The 19,725-nt window shown below is 49.8% G+C and overlaps 1 protein-coding gene across 2 annotated transcripts in view; it reads right to left on the reverse strand.

Moving 5' to 3' along the window:
• Positions 1-19,725, reverse strand: part of ANKFN1 (ankyrin repeat and fibronectin type III domain containing 1) — a 222,628-nt gene that overhangs the window by 55,942 nt on the left and 146,961 nt on the right. For both annotated transcript variants that reach the window (XM_083427353.1, XM_083427352.1), the window contains exons 11-13: positions 14,506-14,605; positions 7,921-8,053; positions 5,086-5,202 (exon numbers count right to left, since the gene is read on the reverse strand). In XM_083427353.1, coding sequence (XP_083283479.1) covers positions 5,086-5,202; positions 7,921-8,053; positions 14,506-14,605 — 350 coding nt within the window. The remainder of the gene's footprint in view (positions 1-5,085; positions 5,203-7,920; positions 8,054-14,505; positions 14,606-19,725) is intronic.

The following is a 19,725-nucleotide window of genomic DNA, read 5'->3' on the forward strand; positions in this document are numbered from 1 at the left end:
ATTGTACCGAAACCAATGGCAAAGCTCCCATTGAGTTTTAATGGGAATGGACCACATCCATTGCCTTAGATCTCTTCTCACAGATGGTAATGGGAGTTTTCACACTTACTTCAAAGGAAGGAGAATTAATCCAAGATGGAGATCCGTTTGAAACTCTCTCCGTGTATCCCTCAGTGCAGCTAAGGAAAAGTTATGCCAGGACGGCTGGGTGGGATATGTATGAATATTTGACAGCGGGGGTGGGGAACCTGTGGCCCTCCAGATGTTGCTGACTCCAACTTCCACCAGCCTCGGCCAGCATGGCCAATGGTCAAGGACGATGGGAGTTGCAATTCAGCAACATCTGGAGGGTCACAAAGGTTTAGATCTGTGGTTTATGGGGCTGGTTCACATGTTAGACTCTATAATAAGGCAGCACATGTTCGGAATCCTCTCTTGACTGTAGGCCAACATACAGAGAGACACTATTGGCATTCTCTCCTTTCGTCATCAGTAACGCATCTGGGTTTCTATCTTCTTAAGCGGAGAGGGCATCAAAAATACAGCCAAGTTTGAAAGGTGCCATTTGCTGGAGTTGTTTAGGGCTACAGAATGTGTCGATTTCTTTGGAATATATTTCTATAAAAAGCACAGTGTGTTCGAGAAAACGGCTTCGGCCATGAATATGAAAGCATTCTGGCAGAATGAATGAAAGCTGAAGGGGGGGGGGGGAGAGACTTTAAAAAGGAAATGAAATAATATCAGCCTAAGGGCAAAATGAATGGGAGATGTGCATGGGTTCTATGGCTGCGCAGCTGCCATTCGTTTAATACTGTTGTCATTGTTGTTTTACATTAATATGCCGAAACTAAAACATTCAAAAGTTGTACATAGTCAACTGCTAAGATGAATAATTCCGAAGGAGCCACAGTTAGCCTAAAAGTTGTCCAGTTTCCCATATTTTATTCAACTGTTCTTTTAACCGGTGGATTATTTTTTTTATTTCCTTCTGATACTTGGCAGCAAGCATTCTTGCAGCAGTTACCATGTGTGAGATCAGTTCTCTGTCTTTATAAGACAATGGACCACTGCATTCTAACAGGACTTCTGCAGAAGAACTTCTTGCAAGATCGTGATTCTGGGCAGGTCAACATCTCGGAGGAATCTGGCGGGCCTTTCTAGATGTGTACAGGCTAATCACCACTGGAAACAGAATGCTAAACTAGGCAGGCAATTGCTGGGGTTCGTATCCATCAATAAAGTACCTCCTTATAAGGCATGTTGACTCCGTAGCAATCAGCTCCTGAAGAGATGCCCAGATGTCTCAAAAAGAAAAAAAAAAAATCCCTAGCATTTAAAATATGCTCCTTGCTTTGGAAGTTCTCAAAAGATCTACAGTCAGCGAGTCAGGGGTGGGAGCTGTTTAAAAGGAAAAAGCTGAATTGACAATGTGGCACATTGTACATGTATGAAAGCAGAGCGCCTGGACATTAACCTTAATGACATTCTCATCTGAGAGATAAAGCCACCCTGAGCTGACTTTATCTGCACTTAGCAGGCACTATTTACTTCTGAACAGCATTATTAAAATTGTTTATAACCAGAGCACTCCAGAGCTGCCCGACACAGTGACTGCCATTTAGAAATGGCTTTAAGTAGCTATTTTAGCTGTAGGCATTGCCCTCTAATGCACACAGTAGGCGTTCTGTATCCTTACGGGCCCTCTTCTCTTCGGCTGCCCGTAAAAAGTTGCTCAGAGGGTCCGATAGACTTATTTTATTTATCATAAAGAGGTCGTATGAACACGATTAGTGCTCTATTTCTTTTGCCACAGGGGCAACGGACTACAACTCAGGGCCTCTTATTCAGGCTGGCTGGGCAGCTGGGCACAATTTGCGCATGCGGGTGAGGGAGCATGGGATTTTTAAAGCCAAATTCTCCACGGCATTCATTTCTCACACAGCGAATGGTGCATTAGGTAGAAAATATTGAGCTCTGCAAGCCAACTTGTGGGTTGGGATGCTTGTGTAAGCATAAACCTGTAAGCATCTGAGCATCAACGGGAAACTAGACCCCCCATGAGACATGGTGAATTATTCTTCTCTGCGAAACAAGGGATGGGGATTGGATCTGGCCAGCTGGCTAAATCTGACAGGTGGATAGGGCCAGGGGCTTAGAGCGGGGAGTGCTAGGGGGACCATGGCCCCAAGTGTACAACTTTTGAGTGGGTGTGAAGCAAGTGCCCTCACCGCAAGCACCCCCAGCATGGCTTGGCCCAGTGTTCCTCTCCACCCACCAAGGGCCATGTTGGCCAGTGGGACTCCCTCTGTGCGGGCGGAGAGGCAGCTCAGCATGACCCCACTTTGATCCAGTGGAGGGGAGTCACTCTGGTCAGGTCGACAGTGAGGGCTGGGCTGGGCTGGAGCCCTCCCTCCCAGTGTGTGTGCACCTGCCCTGGGCACCGAAAACCTCTGCTACACCACAGGGTAGATAGGGCATCTCATCTGTTGATCACTTGATGTTGCAGTGATGTTAGTTGAGCAGTTTTGATGCACGTGGCTTGCAGAGAGCTGATCATCAGGGCTTTGAAGCACTGTGGACAACTAGGTACAGACTTCGGTAACCAGCTGGTTGCTGGGGCATGCAAAGAACTGCAGAGGGCTTTGAAGGTGCCCTCTACCACTTTTTGGCCCAGCTGTGTTTTTACCTGCCTCACACTTGATATCATATGTGATTTCAAGTGTGGGGCAGGTGAGTGTAGCTTAGCCATAATGGGCCAAAGGGGGAAGTCTGGTGGGCTGCATCAGGCCTGTGGGTCACAGTCCCCACCTAAAATGTCATCAAAATCAAACGGTAGCAGAACCATCACCTGGGGTTCCTCCTGGGTCCTGCAGGTGCCTATCTTAATTCCACCATAGTCCTGGCACTGATGGCAGTCTTCTTCAGACAGTCTTGGGACTGGATTGTCATGTGCCTGCTAAGGTACTTGGGAGTCAGAATCATTCCCTGTGGTGGTTGGAGCCCACTGGGGATTGGAGCTTTGGAAGGCAAAGGAGACCGACAGTCAATGATGCCAGCGCCATTGAGAGAGCTAACAAATTCCAGTTTTGTCCCTCATCCCCTTCCCTGACCAGAGGTGCCGTGTGTGGTGTAGTGGTTAAGAGCGGTAGTCACGTAATCTGGGTAACTGGGTTCGCGTCTCCGCTCCTCCACATGCAGCTGCTGGGTGACCTTGGGCCAGTCACAGTCTCTCAGTCCCACTCACCTCACAGAGTGTTTGTTGTGGGGGAGGAAGGGAAAGGAGAATGTTAGCCGCTTTGAGACTCCTTAAAGGGAGTGAAAGGCGGGATATCAAATCCAAACTCTTCTTCTTCTTCTTCTTGCGCCCAGGATTGAGGGCCCCATTGCACAAGTGCGATGTTATGCGCACATCACATGTTGTGTGTGTGTGATGTCACATTGTCGGGAGGAGGCTGAGCATGGAGCGCAATGTGACATGGCTTCCTCTCTCTCACTCAAGAGGAGCCGGCCACTGAACTGTGCCATGCTTGGCTCTGTGCTCAGCCTCCTCATTGAGGGGACCTGGCCCCCTGGCAGCAGATATTGAGGTGGCTGAAGACACCTCCACCTCTAGGAGTTGGCGCACCTGTCCCTGATGACTTCTACAAAAGCAAAACATTGAGACTAAGTACTGGGTGTAAGTTGGAAAGCAGGTTGGGGATTGGGGTGGTTGAGGGCTGACTGAGGCTGGTGGGGCAGCTCAGGGTGGCTCAGCCTCTCCACTTGTTTCTCCATGGTCATGGTGTCACTAGGAATGGGAGGGGCAAGTCACACAATCCGACAGCTCACCTGCAAGATGACCTTCCAAGGACAAGATGAGAGGACAGCCAGGAGGCCTCTATGGCGTCACACAATTACCTAGGGGTGCGTGTGTCTATCTCTGTGTATGAATGTGTGCAGGTCCTGCCAGGTCAGGTCCTGCCAGAACTATTCAGCCCACAGACTAGCAGCTGACCACCATTCAGTGGTGTAGCATGGGTTGCCAGTGCCCAGGGCTGCACAGAGGTGGCGGGCGGGCGGGAGGGCAATGGACAGAGTACACATGCACATCCAACTGCCTAACGGCCCCTGCGTCAACCAGGAGATTGCAGCCACAGATATAAGAAAAAAAGAGAGAGAGAGATGTTCCATTGTTTGGAAAGGTCACTTCCTGGTTTACATTTTCAACGGAGCCCAACAATGGAAGCCCACCGCTGTATTGAGGCAGCACCAAGTGTTGAAATTTTCCACCCCTAACAATTTTGCCTTTGTCCATGGAGTTTTCTTGGCAGGGATACTGGAGTGGCTTGTCGGTTCCTCCTCCAGGTGGATCACGTTTGGTCAAAACTCTCCACTATGACCTGTTCATCTTGGGTGCCCTGCTTGGTATAGCTCATAGCTTCTCTGAGTTATACAAGCCCCTTTGCCATGGCAAGGCAGTGATTCATGAAGGGGATCGCTGAAGCTGAGACTCCAATACTTTGGCCACCTCATGAGAAGAGAAGACTCCCTGGAAAAGACCCTGATGTTGGGAAAGATGGAGGGCACAAGGAGAAGGGGACAACAGAGGACGAGATGGTTGGACAGTGTTCTCGAAGCTACAAACATGAGTCTGACCAAACTGCGGGAGGCAGTGGAAGATAGGAGTGCCTGGCGTGCTCTGGTCCACGTGGTCACGAAGAGTCGGACACGACTAAACTAAACAACAACAATTTTGCACCTGGGACAACTGCCCCTGTAGCCCCTCCCACACTATGCCACTGCCACCATTCACTTACATTAAGCATGTAACCTGGGCTATTTATTTGCTGTGTCACATTTAATTTCTCCTCTTTCTTTCTTTCTTTCTTTCTTTCTTTCTTTCTTTCTTTCTTTCTTTCTTTCTGTTATTGATGGCCTGCAAGCTCTGGCTGGCATGTCGGACTCTGCTGCTTGCTTCGCAGCCGAAGATAATTCTCCCCCAGAGGACAGGAAGTGCTGAAGCAAGTGACAGCTGGCAGCCTCCTGCCCTCCGAAGCCATAAACCTGTGGAAACCTGCGACCGAAAAATACAGCGGTGCCACTGACCTGTAACTGGGCCGTTGCGGAGAGCATTTTCTGCCTGGCTTGGAGGGCGGTGGATGATGACACGGAGACAGACATGTTTTGTCTCAGCCACCTGATATCATCCCACATACAAGAAAGCTGCAAAATTTGGAGTGGGTGGTTGTGGAGGAAGAGAGAAAGAGAGGATTTATTTTCCCCCCAAAAAAGTAAGCTGCTGTTCATTTTGCAGTTCTGTGGGTGGCACTGTTAATAAATGATCAGAATGACGTTGCCTCTCGCCAACGCAAACAGCACACATCGCTCCCAGTCCATCTGTGCACCCATCCTATTAAAATATAGGTCACTGGGTGTTGTCAGTGGGGCCCAGAAGCGACAAAAGGAGAGGGTCACATTTGCATCTGGTACTTCTTAACTCTTCACAAATGTCTAGCCAGCTGTTTGAGGCTCTTTCCTCCCCCCCCCCTTTTACCATGAAGCTGTAGCTAATACCAGCCCCATGTCTATTTCCCTTTGGGATTTTAAGCAATAAAATACTGTCAAAGGACATCTGTGCCATTATGGCCCAAAGACTTGGCAGGATGGGGCGAGGCTCCCTCAGTCAAATCCCAGATGAATCAAAACTGCTTTACAGGAGCAATGAATGAATGGAGGGTCTTCTAGGAATAGTTTGAAAGGATCGGGGTCTGTAATCAGAACACTACGGATTGATTTATATCCCACCTGTTCTCCAAGAAGCTCTAGGTGATGCACACAACTCCCCTCCCTCACCGATATATCCTCACAACAACTCTGTGAGGTAGGTTGAGCATTGGTGATTGGATCCTTGGTGTCTAGCTCAGTGGCGTAGCGTGGGGGTGGAGGGGGGGCCGGCAGCACCGGGCACAACATCTGGGGGTTAGGGTTAGGGGGCGCAAATCCACGGGTTAGGGGGTGCAAATTACTTGCCTTGCCCCGGGTGCTGACAACCCACGCTACGCCACTGGTCTAGCTCCCTGACTACTATACCATTCAGTGGCCCTAACTATCATTATATCTTGCCTATGGTGTACGCCCCCTTCAGTGCCTCGTTCCTTGTTTTGTAGGACCTTTATTTAGGTAAAGGTAAAGGGGCGTGGGTGGCGCTGTGGTCTAAACCACTGAGCCTCTTGGGCTTGCCAATCAGAAGGCCGGCAGTTCGAATCCCCGTGACGGAGTGAGCTCCCGTTGCTCTGTCCCAGCTTCTGCCAACCTAGCAGGTTGAAAGCATACCAGTTCAAGTAGATAAATAGGTACTGCTGTGGCAGGAAGGTAAGTGGCATTTCTGTGCGCTCTGGCTTCTGTCACGGTGTTCTGTTGCACCAGAAGCGATTTAGTCAAGCTGGCCACATGATCCAGAAAGCTGTCTGTGGACAAATGCCGGCTCCCTTGGACTGAAAGCGAGATGAGCACCACAACCCCATAGTCGCCTTTGACTGGACTTAACAGTCCAGGGGTCTTTACCTTTACCTTTTACCTTTTATTTAATGGCATGGAGGATATGTTGTCTTTTGTACAGTAACAAATGTTACAATCCCTAGAAATGACAGCTTTGAAACGTCCTATGTTACGTCTCAAAGAACTACTTTAACCCCCCCAAAATTGTAATTGGGGTTATAGAATCATAGAGTTGAAAAGGACCCAAGGGTCATCTAGTCCAACCCCCTGCAATGCCAGAATCTCAGCTAAAGCATCCACGACAGATGGCCGTCCAACCTTTGCTTAAAAACCTCCAAGGAAGGAGAGTCCACAACCTCCTGAGGGAGTGCGTTCCACTGTTGAACAGCTCTTACTGTCAGAAATTTTTTCCATATGTTAGTTGGAATCTCCTTTCTTGCAGCTTGAAGTCATAGGGTTGTTATTGTTTTATTAAATACTGAATTTATTTGAGGCAGAGCATCAATACAGTCATACCTCGGGTTACAGACGCCTCAGGTTGCGTTTTTTTGGGTTGCGGACCGCCAAATCCCGGAGGTACTGGAACGGGTTACTTCTGGGCTTCGGTGGTCGCGCATGCGCAGAAGCACTAAATCGTGCTTTGCTCATGCGCAGAAGTGCCAAATCACAACCCGCGCATGTGCAGACGCACAGACACGAGTTGCGAACGCTGCAGGTTGTGAACATGCATCCTGCACATTGGTCACCAAAGCCAGAGATTTATCTATTGGTTTAGGGATGGGAGGCCTTCTAGTTTTGAACATCTACTTTGGTCCCAAGCACTACACCAGAATTACAAGCAGTGGTGGAACTTCATGCTCTGGCACTGGGGGGCAGAGAGCAGGTGGGGGCATGGCTGGCCTCCTGGGGGCGTGACGTGCGTCTGGGGGGCGTGGTGCATGTTCTGGGGGTGTGGTGCACTGAATGCGGGGGCCTGACACTCAGCACGGGCGCGGGGGCAGACACGATGGCACCCCACCAGGATCGTGCTGTCAGGGGCGATGCGCTCCCCCCCCCCGCACCCCTCTTCCTCCACCAGTGATTACAAGTCTTGTGACATCTCTCCTCCATTAATCCCTTTCTTCCAGCCGAGTTTGTTCAAGCATTCTGCTTGAGGGTGCAATGGCTAACTTTTTATTTAGCCTGTAGAAAACTGTCTTACCATGCCTGGCTCTACAGTCTCAAGTCCACCTACAGTTTCCTACAATATATACGTATGACTTGGCTCACAACAACATATTCTCACACAACACAGGAATGCACGTTGGTGAGAAGGGGGCCTGGATGTCGGTGAAAAGGAAGTAGATTATGTGCATCGCTCCAAACAAGACACCACCGCCCCCTTGCACTGACCCAGTCAGTTGAGTTTGATCAAGAGGAGATGGCAGGTTATGTTTAATGTACCTTTGTGAACCAGAGGAAATCTTGCATAATGGAACTGGCGTGAGAATCATCGATTTCCACAATCGGGATCTGATCTTCGTTGGTGACCAACATATTGTCTTTGTAATAAAATATCACAGCCAAATAGAGCCCTCTGAGGGGGGAAAAAGGAGAAAAGAAGGTGATTCGAAGGCTGTTCTGGGAAGGCCAGAGAATTTCAGAGCAAGAGAGAGCTATTTCGTTTGCCTAATCCTGGCCTCGCAAATGACTGAAGCAACAGATTTCACTTCGTCGTTCCCAGAAATGAGAATTTCCCAGAAACATCCCAAAACTAAATTCCAGCAAATACTGCAAAATAGCTTCAAATATGTTGGAGTTGGTACTGCCTTCCCTGTATAAGCAAAACAACTCACAATGTCAGTTTTTATAGCAATTCTGTTTAGACAAGTGGTACGGCAGGATTTTTACTTTTCTGCCTTTGGAAATCAAGCATTTTGTGTGTGTGTGTGTTATAAGTCAGTGGCTTTCATTGAGGGAGTATTCATTTGTTTAGTCATTCATTAAAAGTACATTTATTGTGTTTCTCATTCAAATCAAATTAGATTTGGTTACTTGCATTGTTTTAATATTTCCCCTCTTTCTAACTTTCAACTTTTCATTGCCCTTTCCATTGTGGCAATAGACTGCTCTTGTCCATAGTTTTACTGCTCCAGAATGCCCTGGGTATCGTGTTGTCCCAGGACATCCTGGGGGGAATGGCATACCATCCGACATTTCTCTGATGAAAATAGGGGCACCCTATTCAATAATAGAGGGACCCGGGTGCCGCTGTGGGTTGAACCACAGAACCTAGGACTTGCCGATCAGAAGGTCAGCGGTTCGAAATCCCCGCCAAACTAGCATTTCAAAAGCACGTCAAAGTGCAAGTAGATAAATAGGTACCACTCCAGTGGGAAGGTAAACGGTGTTTCCGTGCGCTGCTCTGGTTCACCAGAAGTGGCTTAGTCATGCTGGCCACATGACCCGGAAGCTGTATGCCGGCTCCCTTGGCCAATAAAGCGAGATGAGCACCGCAACCCCAGAGTCGGCCACAACTGGACCTAATGGTCAGGGGTCCCTTTACTTTTATTCAATAACAACAACAACAACAACAACAACAACACCCCACCCACTTGACTGGGTTGCCCCAGCCACTCTAGGCGGCATCCAACATATTTTAAAACATTATAAAACTTTAAAAATTAAAAACCAAAGGGACTTCCTACCATACCCTCCAACATTTCTCTGATGAAAATAGGGATGTCCTAATGAAAAGCGGGAAAGATTGAGGGCAACAAGGAGAAGCGGACAACAGAGGACGAGATGGTTGGACAGTGTTCTCAAAGCCACAAACATGAGTCTGACCAAACTGCGGTAGGCAGTGGAAGACAGGAGTGCCTGGCGTTCTCTGGTCCATGGGGTCACGAAGAGTCGGACACGACTAAACGACTAAACAACAACAATGAAAAGCTGGATATTCCAGGGTCAAATCAGAAAGTGGGACTGTTCCTGGAAAATAGGGACACTTGGAGGGTCCGAGATGATTGTTTGTGGGGAGGCAAGCTCAATGCTATTCTTCTTGAAAAATTGGTGCTGGAACTCACAATGAAATGGTTCTCTTACAACGGCAATGGTGCCCATCTGAGTGGTGCTGGAACTGAGTTTTGTTAAGTTCTGGCTGGGAAAACAAGCCCTGGGAAGCTGTCTTTAAGGGGAACTTGTCTGCCATTCTCTATTTTTTTCACCCCTAATAAGCTTCCAAAGGTCCCCCAGAATGCAGTGTGAAAAGAGTTAATCACAGGACCTCTTGATTTATAGCAATATGATTCAGTGCTGCGACCACCCGAATCAATGGGGTTATTTTGGATGTGGGCTAGTGCAACAGAGCATCATTTTGTTCAGCGTATCTGTGGCACTGTTTACATAAAATTCATTCCTTTTAAATATTTACGTTTGTAATTAGCTACATACATTAATCAGTGGATTTAGTGAATTGAAGAACCTCCGGGGAGCTTTTTGGAAAGAACCAGCCTCTTATCAAAATACAAAGGGGGGGGGGGGAGGAAACAAACCAAGCACTCTCGGTGATGAAAGAAGACAGAATCCAGCCCTGTGCATAACTTTCATTCACAGAGACCAAAGCTTCCAGAGACAGGCAGGTTATACTGGGACAGGGGAGGACAGCCAAAAATATTAAGGAATCTCAGATATGGGTTTGATCAGGAAGAAAGCATTCAAATGGCTTTCTACCGTCATTTTTAAAGCAAAGCAAGCCCAGGAAGTGATTCATTTTCATCAAGGTGAAACATCAGTGCCACTCCCAGATATTGAAAGGGCTGCTACCACATAAAAGACTATGGAACAAATTTGTTTTCCGTCGCTCCAGAGAGTAAGGCCCAAAGGGCAGCAAAAGGTTTTGCGTTAAACGTTGGGAAGGATGTCCTAACAATCTGAGCTGTTCAGCAGTGCGACAGTTTGTCTCTCATCCTTTGTTTTAACACCCAGAAGTGAATCCCAGACCCTCCAAGTGTCCCTGTTGTCCAGGGACAGTCTTGGATTTACAGAAGCTGTCCTGGTTTCTGATTTGATCCTGGAATCTCCTGCATTTCTTTAGGATGTCCCTATTTTCATTGGAGGGATGCGGTTGGCGATGTGGTCTAAACCACAGTGCCTAGGGCTTGCCGATCAGAAGGTCGGCGGTTCGAATCCCTGCGACAGGGTGAGTTCCCATTGCTCGGTCCCTGCTCCTGCCCACCTAGCAGTCCGAAAGCATTTCAAGTGCAAGTAGATAAATAGGTACCATTCCGGCGGGAAGGTAAACAGCGTTTCCGTGTGCTGCTCTGGTTCACCAGAAGTGGCTTAGTTACGCTGGCCACATGACCGCTGTCTGCGGACAATTGCCGGCTCCCTTGGCCCATAGAGCGAGCTGAGCGCCGCAACCCCAGAGTCATCCGTGACTGGACCTAATGGTCAGGGATACCTTTACCTTTACAGTGGTACCTCGGATTACATATGCTTCAGGTTACAGACACTTTAGGTTACAGACTCCTCTAACCCAGAAATAGTACCTCGGGTTAAGAACTTTGCTTCAGGATGAGAACAGAAATCATGCTCCGGCGGCGCGGCGGCAGCGGGAGGCCCCATCAGTTAAAGTGGTGCTTCAGGTTAAGAACAGTTTCAGGTTAAGAAAGGACCTCTAGAACAAATTAAGTACTTAACCCGAGGTACCACTGTATTTTCATTGGAGAAATGTTGGACGGTATGGAATTATGTGATCCCCAAGCCAAGGAGGTACCGTATTTTTCGCCCTATTGGACGCACCGGCCCATAGGACGCACCTAGTTTTCAGGGGGGGAAATCAAGGAAAAAAATATGTTTTCCCCCCCGCAGCTCTGGGAGCAGCGGACAGGCTGCACGCAGCCTGTGCGCTACTCCAAGACCTTCTCCCTGCTTTTACAGGAGGTGGAGGAATTCCCCCACCTCCCCCAAAAGCCCACAGGAGCCCTGCGCGACTCCTGTGGGCTTTTCGACCAGGAGGGAAAAGGGACTGAAATGGCCAGTCAGTCCCTTCTCCCTCCTTGGGAAAAGCCCCCAAGAGCGGAGCTCTTCAAAGGGTTCGTGGCTCCTGCTGGCTTTTCTACGAGGTGGGGGAATTCCCCCAGCTCCTAGAAAAGCCAGCAGAAGCCGTGGAGCCCCTTTAAAGAGCCCACGGCTTTTGCCTGCTTTTGCGGGAGGTGGGGGAATTCCCCCATCTCCCGCAAAAGCCCACAGGAGGGAGAAGGGACGGACTCAGCCAGTCAGTCCCTTCTCCCTCCTCCGGGAAAAGCCCCCAAGAGCAGCGCGCTCTTCAAAGGGTTCGTGGCTCCTGCTGGCTTTTCTACGAGGTGCGGGAATTCCCCCACCTCCTAGAAAAGCCAGCAGAAGCCACGGAGCCCCTTTAAAGAGCGTGCGGCTTTTGCCTGCTTTTGCGGGAGGTGGGGGAATTCCCCCGTCTCCTGCAAAAGCCCACAGGAGGGAGAAGGGACGGACTCGGCCAGTCAGTCCCTTCTCCCTCCTCGGGAAAAGCCCCCAAGAGCGGCACGCTCTTTAAAGGCTTCGTGACTCCTGCTGGCTTTTCTCCTAGAAAAAGCCAGCAGAAGCCGCGGAGCCCCTTTAAAGAGCCTGCGGCTTTTGCCTGCTTTTGCGGGAGGTGGGGGAATTCCCCCATCTCCCGCAAAAGCCCACAGGAGGGTTGGAGAGTAGGGGGAAGGCGTCGCGCGCCTTCCTGCTGCCCCCCATCCTCTGGGGCTGACGATGGGGGAAGCGCTCCTTTCCCCCCCGCCAGCCTCAAAGCCGGGTTGGAGGGTAGCAGGAAGGCGACGCGCGCCTTCCTGCTGCCCCCCATCCTCTGGGGCTGACGATGGGGGAGGCGCTCCTTCTCCCCCCCGCCAGCCTCAAAGCCGGGTTGGAGGGTAGCAGGAAGGCGACGCGCGCCTTCCTGCTGCCCCCCATCCTCTGGGGCTGACGATGGGGGAAGCGCTCCTTTCCCCACCGCCAGCCTCAAAGCCGGGTTGAAGGGTAGCAGGAAGGCGTCGCGCGCCTTCCTGCTGCCCCCCATCCTCTGGGGCTGACGATGGGGGAAGCGCTCCTTTCCCCACCGCCAGCCTCCAAGCCGGGTTGGAGGGTAGCAGGAAGGCGTCGCGCGCCTTCCTGCTGCCCCCCATCCTCTGGGGCTGACGATGGGGGAAGCGCTCCTTTCCCCACCGCCAGCCTCAAAGCCGGGTTGGAGGGTAGCAGGAAGGCGTCGCGCGCCTTCCTGCTGCCCCCCATCCTCTGGGGCTGACGATGGGGGAAGCGCTCCTTTCCCCACCGCCAGCCTCCAAGCCGGGTTGGAGGGTAGCAGGAAGGCGTCGCGCGCCTTCCTGCTGCCCCCCATCCTCTGGGGCTGACGATGGGGGAAGCGCTCCTTTCCCCACCGCCAGCCTCAAAGCCGGGTTGGAGGGTAACGGGAAGGTGTCGCGCGCCTTCCCGCTGCCCCCCATCCTCTGGGGCTGATGATGGGGGAAGCGCTGCTTTCCCCCCCCCCCCCCCGCCAGCCTCCAAGCCGGGTTGGAGGGTAGCGGGAAGGCGTCGCGCGCCTTCCCGCTGCCCCCCATCCTCTGGGGCTAGCCATGGGGGAAGCGCTCCTTTCCCCACCGCCAGCCTCCAAGCCAGGTTGGAGGGTAGCAGGAAGGCGACGCGCGCCTTCCTGCTGCCCCCCATCCTCTGGGGCTGACGATGGGGGAAGCGCTCCTTTCCCCACCGCCAGCCTCCAAGCCGGGTTGGAGGGTAGCAGGAAGGCGTCGCACGCCTTCCTGCTGCCCCCCATCCTCTGGGGCTGACGATGGGGGAAGCGCTCCTTTCCCCACCGCCAGCCTCCAAGCCGGGTTGGAGGGTAGCAGGAAGGCGTCGCACGCCTTCCTGCTGCCCCCCATCCTCTGGGGCTGACGATGGGGGAAGCGCTCCTTTCCCCACCGCCAGCCTCAAGGCCGGGTTGGAGGGTAACGGGAAGGCGTCGCGCGCCTTCCCGCTGCCCCCCATCCTGTGGGGCTGGCGATGGAGGAGGCGCTGCTTTCCCCCACCGCCAGCCTCAAAGAGCAGACTCTCCTGGCTCCAGCGGAAGCAACGCAAAGCCTCCAGAGCACAGGCTTTGGAGGCTTCGCCTTGCTATCGCTGAAGCCAAGGAGCCTGCATTCGCCCCATAAGACGCACACACATTTCCCCTTCATTTTTGGAGGGGGAAAAGTGCGTCTTATAGGGCGAAAAATACGGTAAGTAACTATACAATCTTTACAAGACATCTGAAGGCAGTCCTGTATAGGGAAGTTTTTAAAAAATGTTTAATGCTTTATTATGTTTTTATATATGTTGGAAGCCACCCAGTGTTGCTGGGGCAACCCAATCAGATGGGCGGCGTATAAATAATAAAATTATGATGGTGATGGAATAGGATGCCCCTATTTTCATCGGAGAAATGTTGGAGGGTATACAATCCCATTGATTTCAGTAGGACTTACTCCCAGGGAAGTATGCCCAGTTTTGCAGCCTTCTGCGCTAGACATTGAAAGTAGTATCCTACGAAAATGGCATGATTCCCTCAACTCTTGGAAACTGCAGATTATTAAAGGTGATTACAGTTGTTCAGACCGCTATCCCCGCGACTTAAAACTCCCAGTTTCATGGGAAGACGGTTTGCTCTCTAAACAGACCTGAGAATTGTAGCTCTGAGAGGGAAATAGGGGTTTCCTAGCAACACTCAACATCCTTATAAAACTACAGCCGGCCCAAGTTAGACTTTTAATTTACCAAATCCTGTAAGATCTGAAGGTCATGCCTTGACCCTTCTCAGAGGACGTCTGCTCCTCAGTGACTTTCCTTGCTTCACCAATGTCATTCGGTGAAGCCTTTTTCTACATGGCTGTTGCCCTGGCACTCAATATTTTTCTTTCTCAGTGCTGAGCACTTTCTGAAATCAGGCTAGGCTTACATAAGAGAGACGCTCTGGGGAGCTCTGGCTACATAGTTCAGATTCTGCCACACCAGACGTACCTTTTCAAAGTCTTCACAAACTTGTTTGAAGAATGGAAGAGATGCTTCAGGCTTCTTGAGACAGATTGCTTGCGACCTGCATTCTGCAATTTAGAACTCTCTGGAGATGCGAATGAAAAAGAAACAAACAAACAACAGAAAAGAGAGAGAGAGAGGTGTGATTTTGAGTTTTGCAGAAATATTAGGTAGCACATATATTTTTTTTGAGACCAGAGACCCTCCAAGTGTCCCTATTTTCCAGGGACAGTCATGGATTTACAGAAGCCTTCCTATTTATTTCCAGAATGTCCCGTTTTTCCTTAGAATGTCCCTATTTCCATCAGAGAAATGTTGGAAGGTATGGTAGGAAGTTCCTATTTTCACCTGAGGGTATGGGGTTATGTGACCCCCAAGTAGGGTTGCCACCTTTGTTCTGGCAAAATACAGGACAGGGTGGGGTGGGGCAGTTGGGGGTCAAATTTTTTTCCACCTGGTGCTGATGTGAATTCAAAGCAATCCATTGCAGCATAGCAGGGTGGTCCCTCTGGAATTTCTCTCTCTCTCTCACACACACACACAAATTTGTAAATCTGTCTGTGCTTGGCTACCGAGAGCTTAAATACATGACATTTCACACATGCATTTGGAGAGGATCCCTAACATGGCAGAGATAGAGAAACCACCTGAAATACAGGACAAAACTATATCAATACAGGAAGTAGCATTTTACATTGAAATACAGGACAATCCTGTGTTATATAGGACAGGTTGCAACCCAAGAAGAAGAGTTTGGATTTGATATCCCGCTTTATCACTACCCGAAGGAGTCTCCAAGCGGCTAACATTCTCCTTTCCCTTCCTCCCCCACAACAAACACTCTGTGAGGTGAGTGGGGCTGAGAGACTTCAGAGAAGTGTGACTAGCCCAAGGTCACCCAGCAGCTGCATGTGGAGGAGTGGAGACGCAAACCCGGTTCACCAGATTACGAGTCTACCGCTCTTAACCACTACACAAACCCTACCCCCGAGCCATGGAGATAAGTAGCTATACAACCTTTCAAAGACATTGAAGCAGTGGGGGAAATACTTGCTCCGGCACCTGGAGCGGCGTACGTCCAGGGGCGTGGCTGGCGCACATCCCAGGGGGCGTAGCACGCCGCCCGCGGGGGGCATGGTATGTGTCAGGGGTGTGTGCATCAAGTGGTGTGCGCCCCGGGGCATGCGCAAAGAGCGACGAGTGTCCCGGGGGTGCGTGGCGAGCACCAAGAGTCCCAGGGTGGGGGGCAGGACGGCCACAATGTCACCCCACCGGGATAGCACCCAGGGCGAACTACCCCCCGCCCCCTTCGTCTGCCAGTGGATTGAAGGCAGCCTTGTATAGACTAGACTTTTTAAAAATATTTAGTGTGGCTGGGGCAACCCAGTCAGATAGGTGGGGTATAAATAATAAATAATAAAATGGTTGGTATTGAACAGGATATCCCTAAAGCTACAGTGGGCGTCTTCCAACATACAGTGGTACCTCGGGTTACAGATGCTTCAGGTTACAGACTCCGCTAACCCATAAATAGCACCTCGGGTTAAGATCTTTACCTCAGGATGAGAACAGAAATCACCTGGCGGCAGCGGGGCGGCGGCAGGAGGCCCCATTAGCTAAAGTGGTACCTCAGGTTAAGAACAGTTTCAGGTTAAGAACGGACCCCCAGAATGAATTAAGTTCTTAACCTGAAGTACCACTATATATAAAAACATAATAAAACAGTAAACAGTAAAACTTCCCTACACAGGGCTGCCTTCAGTTGTCTTCTAAAGTTTGTATAGTTACTTATCTCCTTGGCCCAGGCAGGGGATAGCTCAGTTGGTTACAGCTGATAATGCCTAGGTTTCAGGTTTCCAGGTTTGATTCCTATATGGGGCAGCTGCATTGCAGGGGGTTAGACTAGATGATCCTCAGGGTCCCATCTACTATTTTATGAAGCGGATGTAGCTATGAAGGCTTGGGGGCCTCATATCTCATATCTTCAGAAACCAGGATGTCATCTGTAAATGTGGGGACTGTCCCTAGAAAACAGGGACACTTGGAGGGTCTGGAAAAGACACCCCCCCCATTAAAAAAACTTATTTCATGCCATGCTCCAAAACTGCGCTTTGAATGATGGAATATAGGGCAACCAAATTCCAGTAGCAATCACTCTCCATTAATGCCAATGTAAAGGACAGACTGGAAAATCATGTGTACCCTGGCAGATCTCACTATTCAATTTGTCTGCTCTGGAAAGGAACAATAACTAGATAGCAGCTACTGAATCCTTTTCCTGCGGCAGATTGATTATTCCGCTGCACAAAGCCCCATTGTTTTGATTGGCAAGATCAAAGTTTGCACGAGGAGGATCCAGATTAAATTTGAAAATGTTGTCAGGCTTACCTTTCTTTGCTGAAGGAGAAGGACGGGGGCGGGGGGGGGGACCATGACACCTATTTTTTTGGTGAATTCTCAAAAGAGATTTTTCCTAAACTTGTCACATGGAAGGAGGCATCCAACTGCCTCTCCTTAACAATTCCGAACACATATGTCCAAAACCATATGTGCATTCAGCAATTTTTTTTTATTAAAAGAATATGAATACATTTGCACCCTAATTTGCACATTGAAGAAGGTGATAGAAATGAGGGATAAATTTAGCATCATTATCCTAATGCAAATATAAAGAACATTCAGATGCAGATAAATAATTCCTTTCCTGGACGGGGATAGCTTGGCCACCAAAATGTGTTGATTTTGAGGAAACCTGAAAGTGCATAAATTTGTGCAGTGCTTTGTAAAGAGAAGGGTATTTTTTTTTGGGGGGGGGGGAGTTATAACAGTAGGGCTGCCATACGTCTGGGTTTTCCTGCACACATCCGGGATTCGTCGGTTGGAAATAAGTGTTTGGACGGAATTTCCGAAAATCACAAAAATGTTTGGGATGTATGGCAACCTATTTTGGGATGTGATCCACGAGAGGCAGTCAAATACAACATTCCTTGTTTTCCTAGAGTGGCCATGCAAGGGGATGTTTGGTCCAGCCAGTCGAAACTTCCTGTTCCTCCTGGGATTATCCCCCCCATATGGGGTAGATCCACATGTACATATTTGTAACTAAGTCTGCCTTCAGGGATTCAACTGTGAACTGATGTAAGTAAACTTATTTGACGTGCTTTCGAACTGCTAGGCTGGCAGGAGCTGGAACCGAGCAATGGGAGCTCACCCCGTCGTGGGGATTCGAACCGCTGACCTTCTGATTGGCAAGTCCTAGGCTCTGTGGTTTAACCCACAGTGCCACCCGCGTCCCCATAGTTGCCTGCCTTGGTAGGATCATTCATACTTACTCTTAGCTTGGAAGCAAATGAGTTTTAAGTACGTTATTTGCCTGCATCCTCAGATAAGTTAATAACATGCCTGTATGAGGGAGTCCTGTCTTTCTGAAGAGAATGCACCTTAATACATCAAGAAATATCAAGTAATCATACTACTAAAATAAACAGGGTGGATTTAAAGTGGGGCAAGCAACCCGTTTCGGTAGTCAAATGGTTTGGCTCCACTCCACCAGCGTTTTAACGGCCACTGTGAAATGATCTGCATACAAAAACTGTGGCAATTATTTCCACCCTGTTGATTGCTTTTGTTTTTACAATCTTGTATAAACAGGGACAAGAAATACCGAAGTGGGATTATATGCCCACATATATGTAATAATAATAAGTTGGGAGTCACGGGAAGAAGGCGTTTGAATGGCCTGCCATTTAATTAGGTAATAAATAACGTGGCGTGGTACTAATTGCATGGCAGCAAAACGATATGCAGATGCAAAGCTGCATCAATAAATGATAAGGCCACAGAAGCAGAAAAAAACCTTTGTGCAAAGGCTGAAGTGAGCAGCGCAAAGATTAGGCAAAGACTGGGGCTTCGAGTAGCCTTTGCAAACCAGGGCATTCGGAGGGCACCCGGTTAGTGAAGGCTGAGCTCATTTTCGCTCCCCTCCAAAGAAACACTCAAAAACCTGTTCTGTGCTAAGCAGCTCAAGAAGATGGTTTGCAGGTGGTCCATATAATTTGGCTTTGTCGTCTCACTGCGTTAAAACCAACAATATAACTGGTCTGGGGAAGTGAGAGGCAGTGGCGTAGCGTGGGGGGTGCAGGGGGGGCCGGCCGCACCGGGCGCAACATCTGGGAGGGGTGCGCTCGCACTCGCAGCTCTCTGCCCCTACCTGGCTCACTCACTCTCTCTCACTGCAGCGCTGGCTGTGCGAATCCGATCCGAGCCGCGGGGTCACCGCCCACTGTGGAGGGGAGGGTGCCAGGCGTGCGGTGCGGTGCGGAGAGAGAGCGAAGGACTATCTGGGGGAGGGACAGTGCAGCGGGGGAGGGGGGCGCAAATTACTTGCCTTGCCCCAGGTTAGGGGGCGCAAATTACTTGCCTTGCCCCGGGTGCTGACAACCCACGCTACGCCACTGGGGAGAGGGAAGGGAATCCTGGGAAGATGTCTGGCAGATAAATCGGAGGTTTGGCAAAATAGGTTTGGTGTCATTCACAGAGGGCACATTTTAAAGAGCAAACTTGATAGCAGCAGTGGAAGAGCCCGTAGGGATGGAAAGAGAAGCAAGCCAGCAAAGATGAGACGGCCTACATGATCCTTTAAACCAGGCATAGGCAAACTCAGCCCTCCAGATGTTTTGGGACTACAATCCCATCATCCCTGACCACTGGTCCCGTTAGCTAGGGATGATGGGAGTTGTAGTCCCAAAACATCTGGAGGGCCGACTTTGCCTATGCCTGCTTTAAACACTAGGGCAGGGTTTCCCAAACCTAGATCTTGAACTGTTTCTGGACTACAATTCCCATCATCCCTGACCACTAGTCCTGCTAGCTAGGGATCATGGGAGTTGCAGTCCAAAAACAGCTGGAGGACCCACGTTTGGGAAACCTTGCACTGGGGCAAGCTTCATCTGCAAACCTTGACTGCTGGTCTGAGACATGTTTCCATTGTAATAATAATAATAATAATAATAATAATAATAATAATAATTCTATTATTTATACCCCACCATCTGGCTGGGTTGTCCCAGCCACTCTGGGTGGCTTCCAGCACATATAAAAGCATAATAAAACATCAAACATTAAAAACTTATTGATACAGGGCTGCCCTCAAATGTCTTTTGAAAGATATGTAGTTCTCATTAGGATTATGTCGTTTTCATGAGG

Source organism: Podarcis tiliguerta (assembly GCF_965153285.1).
Source record: "Podarcis tiliguerta genome assembly, chromosome: 2".
NCBI lineage: Eukaryota > Metazoa > Chordata > Lepidosauria > Squamata > Lacertidae > Podarcis > Podarcis tiliguerta.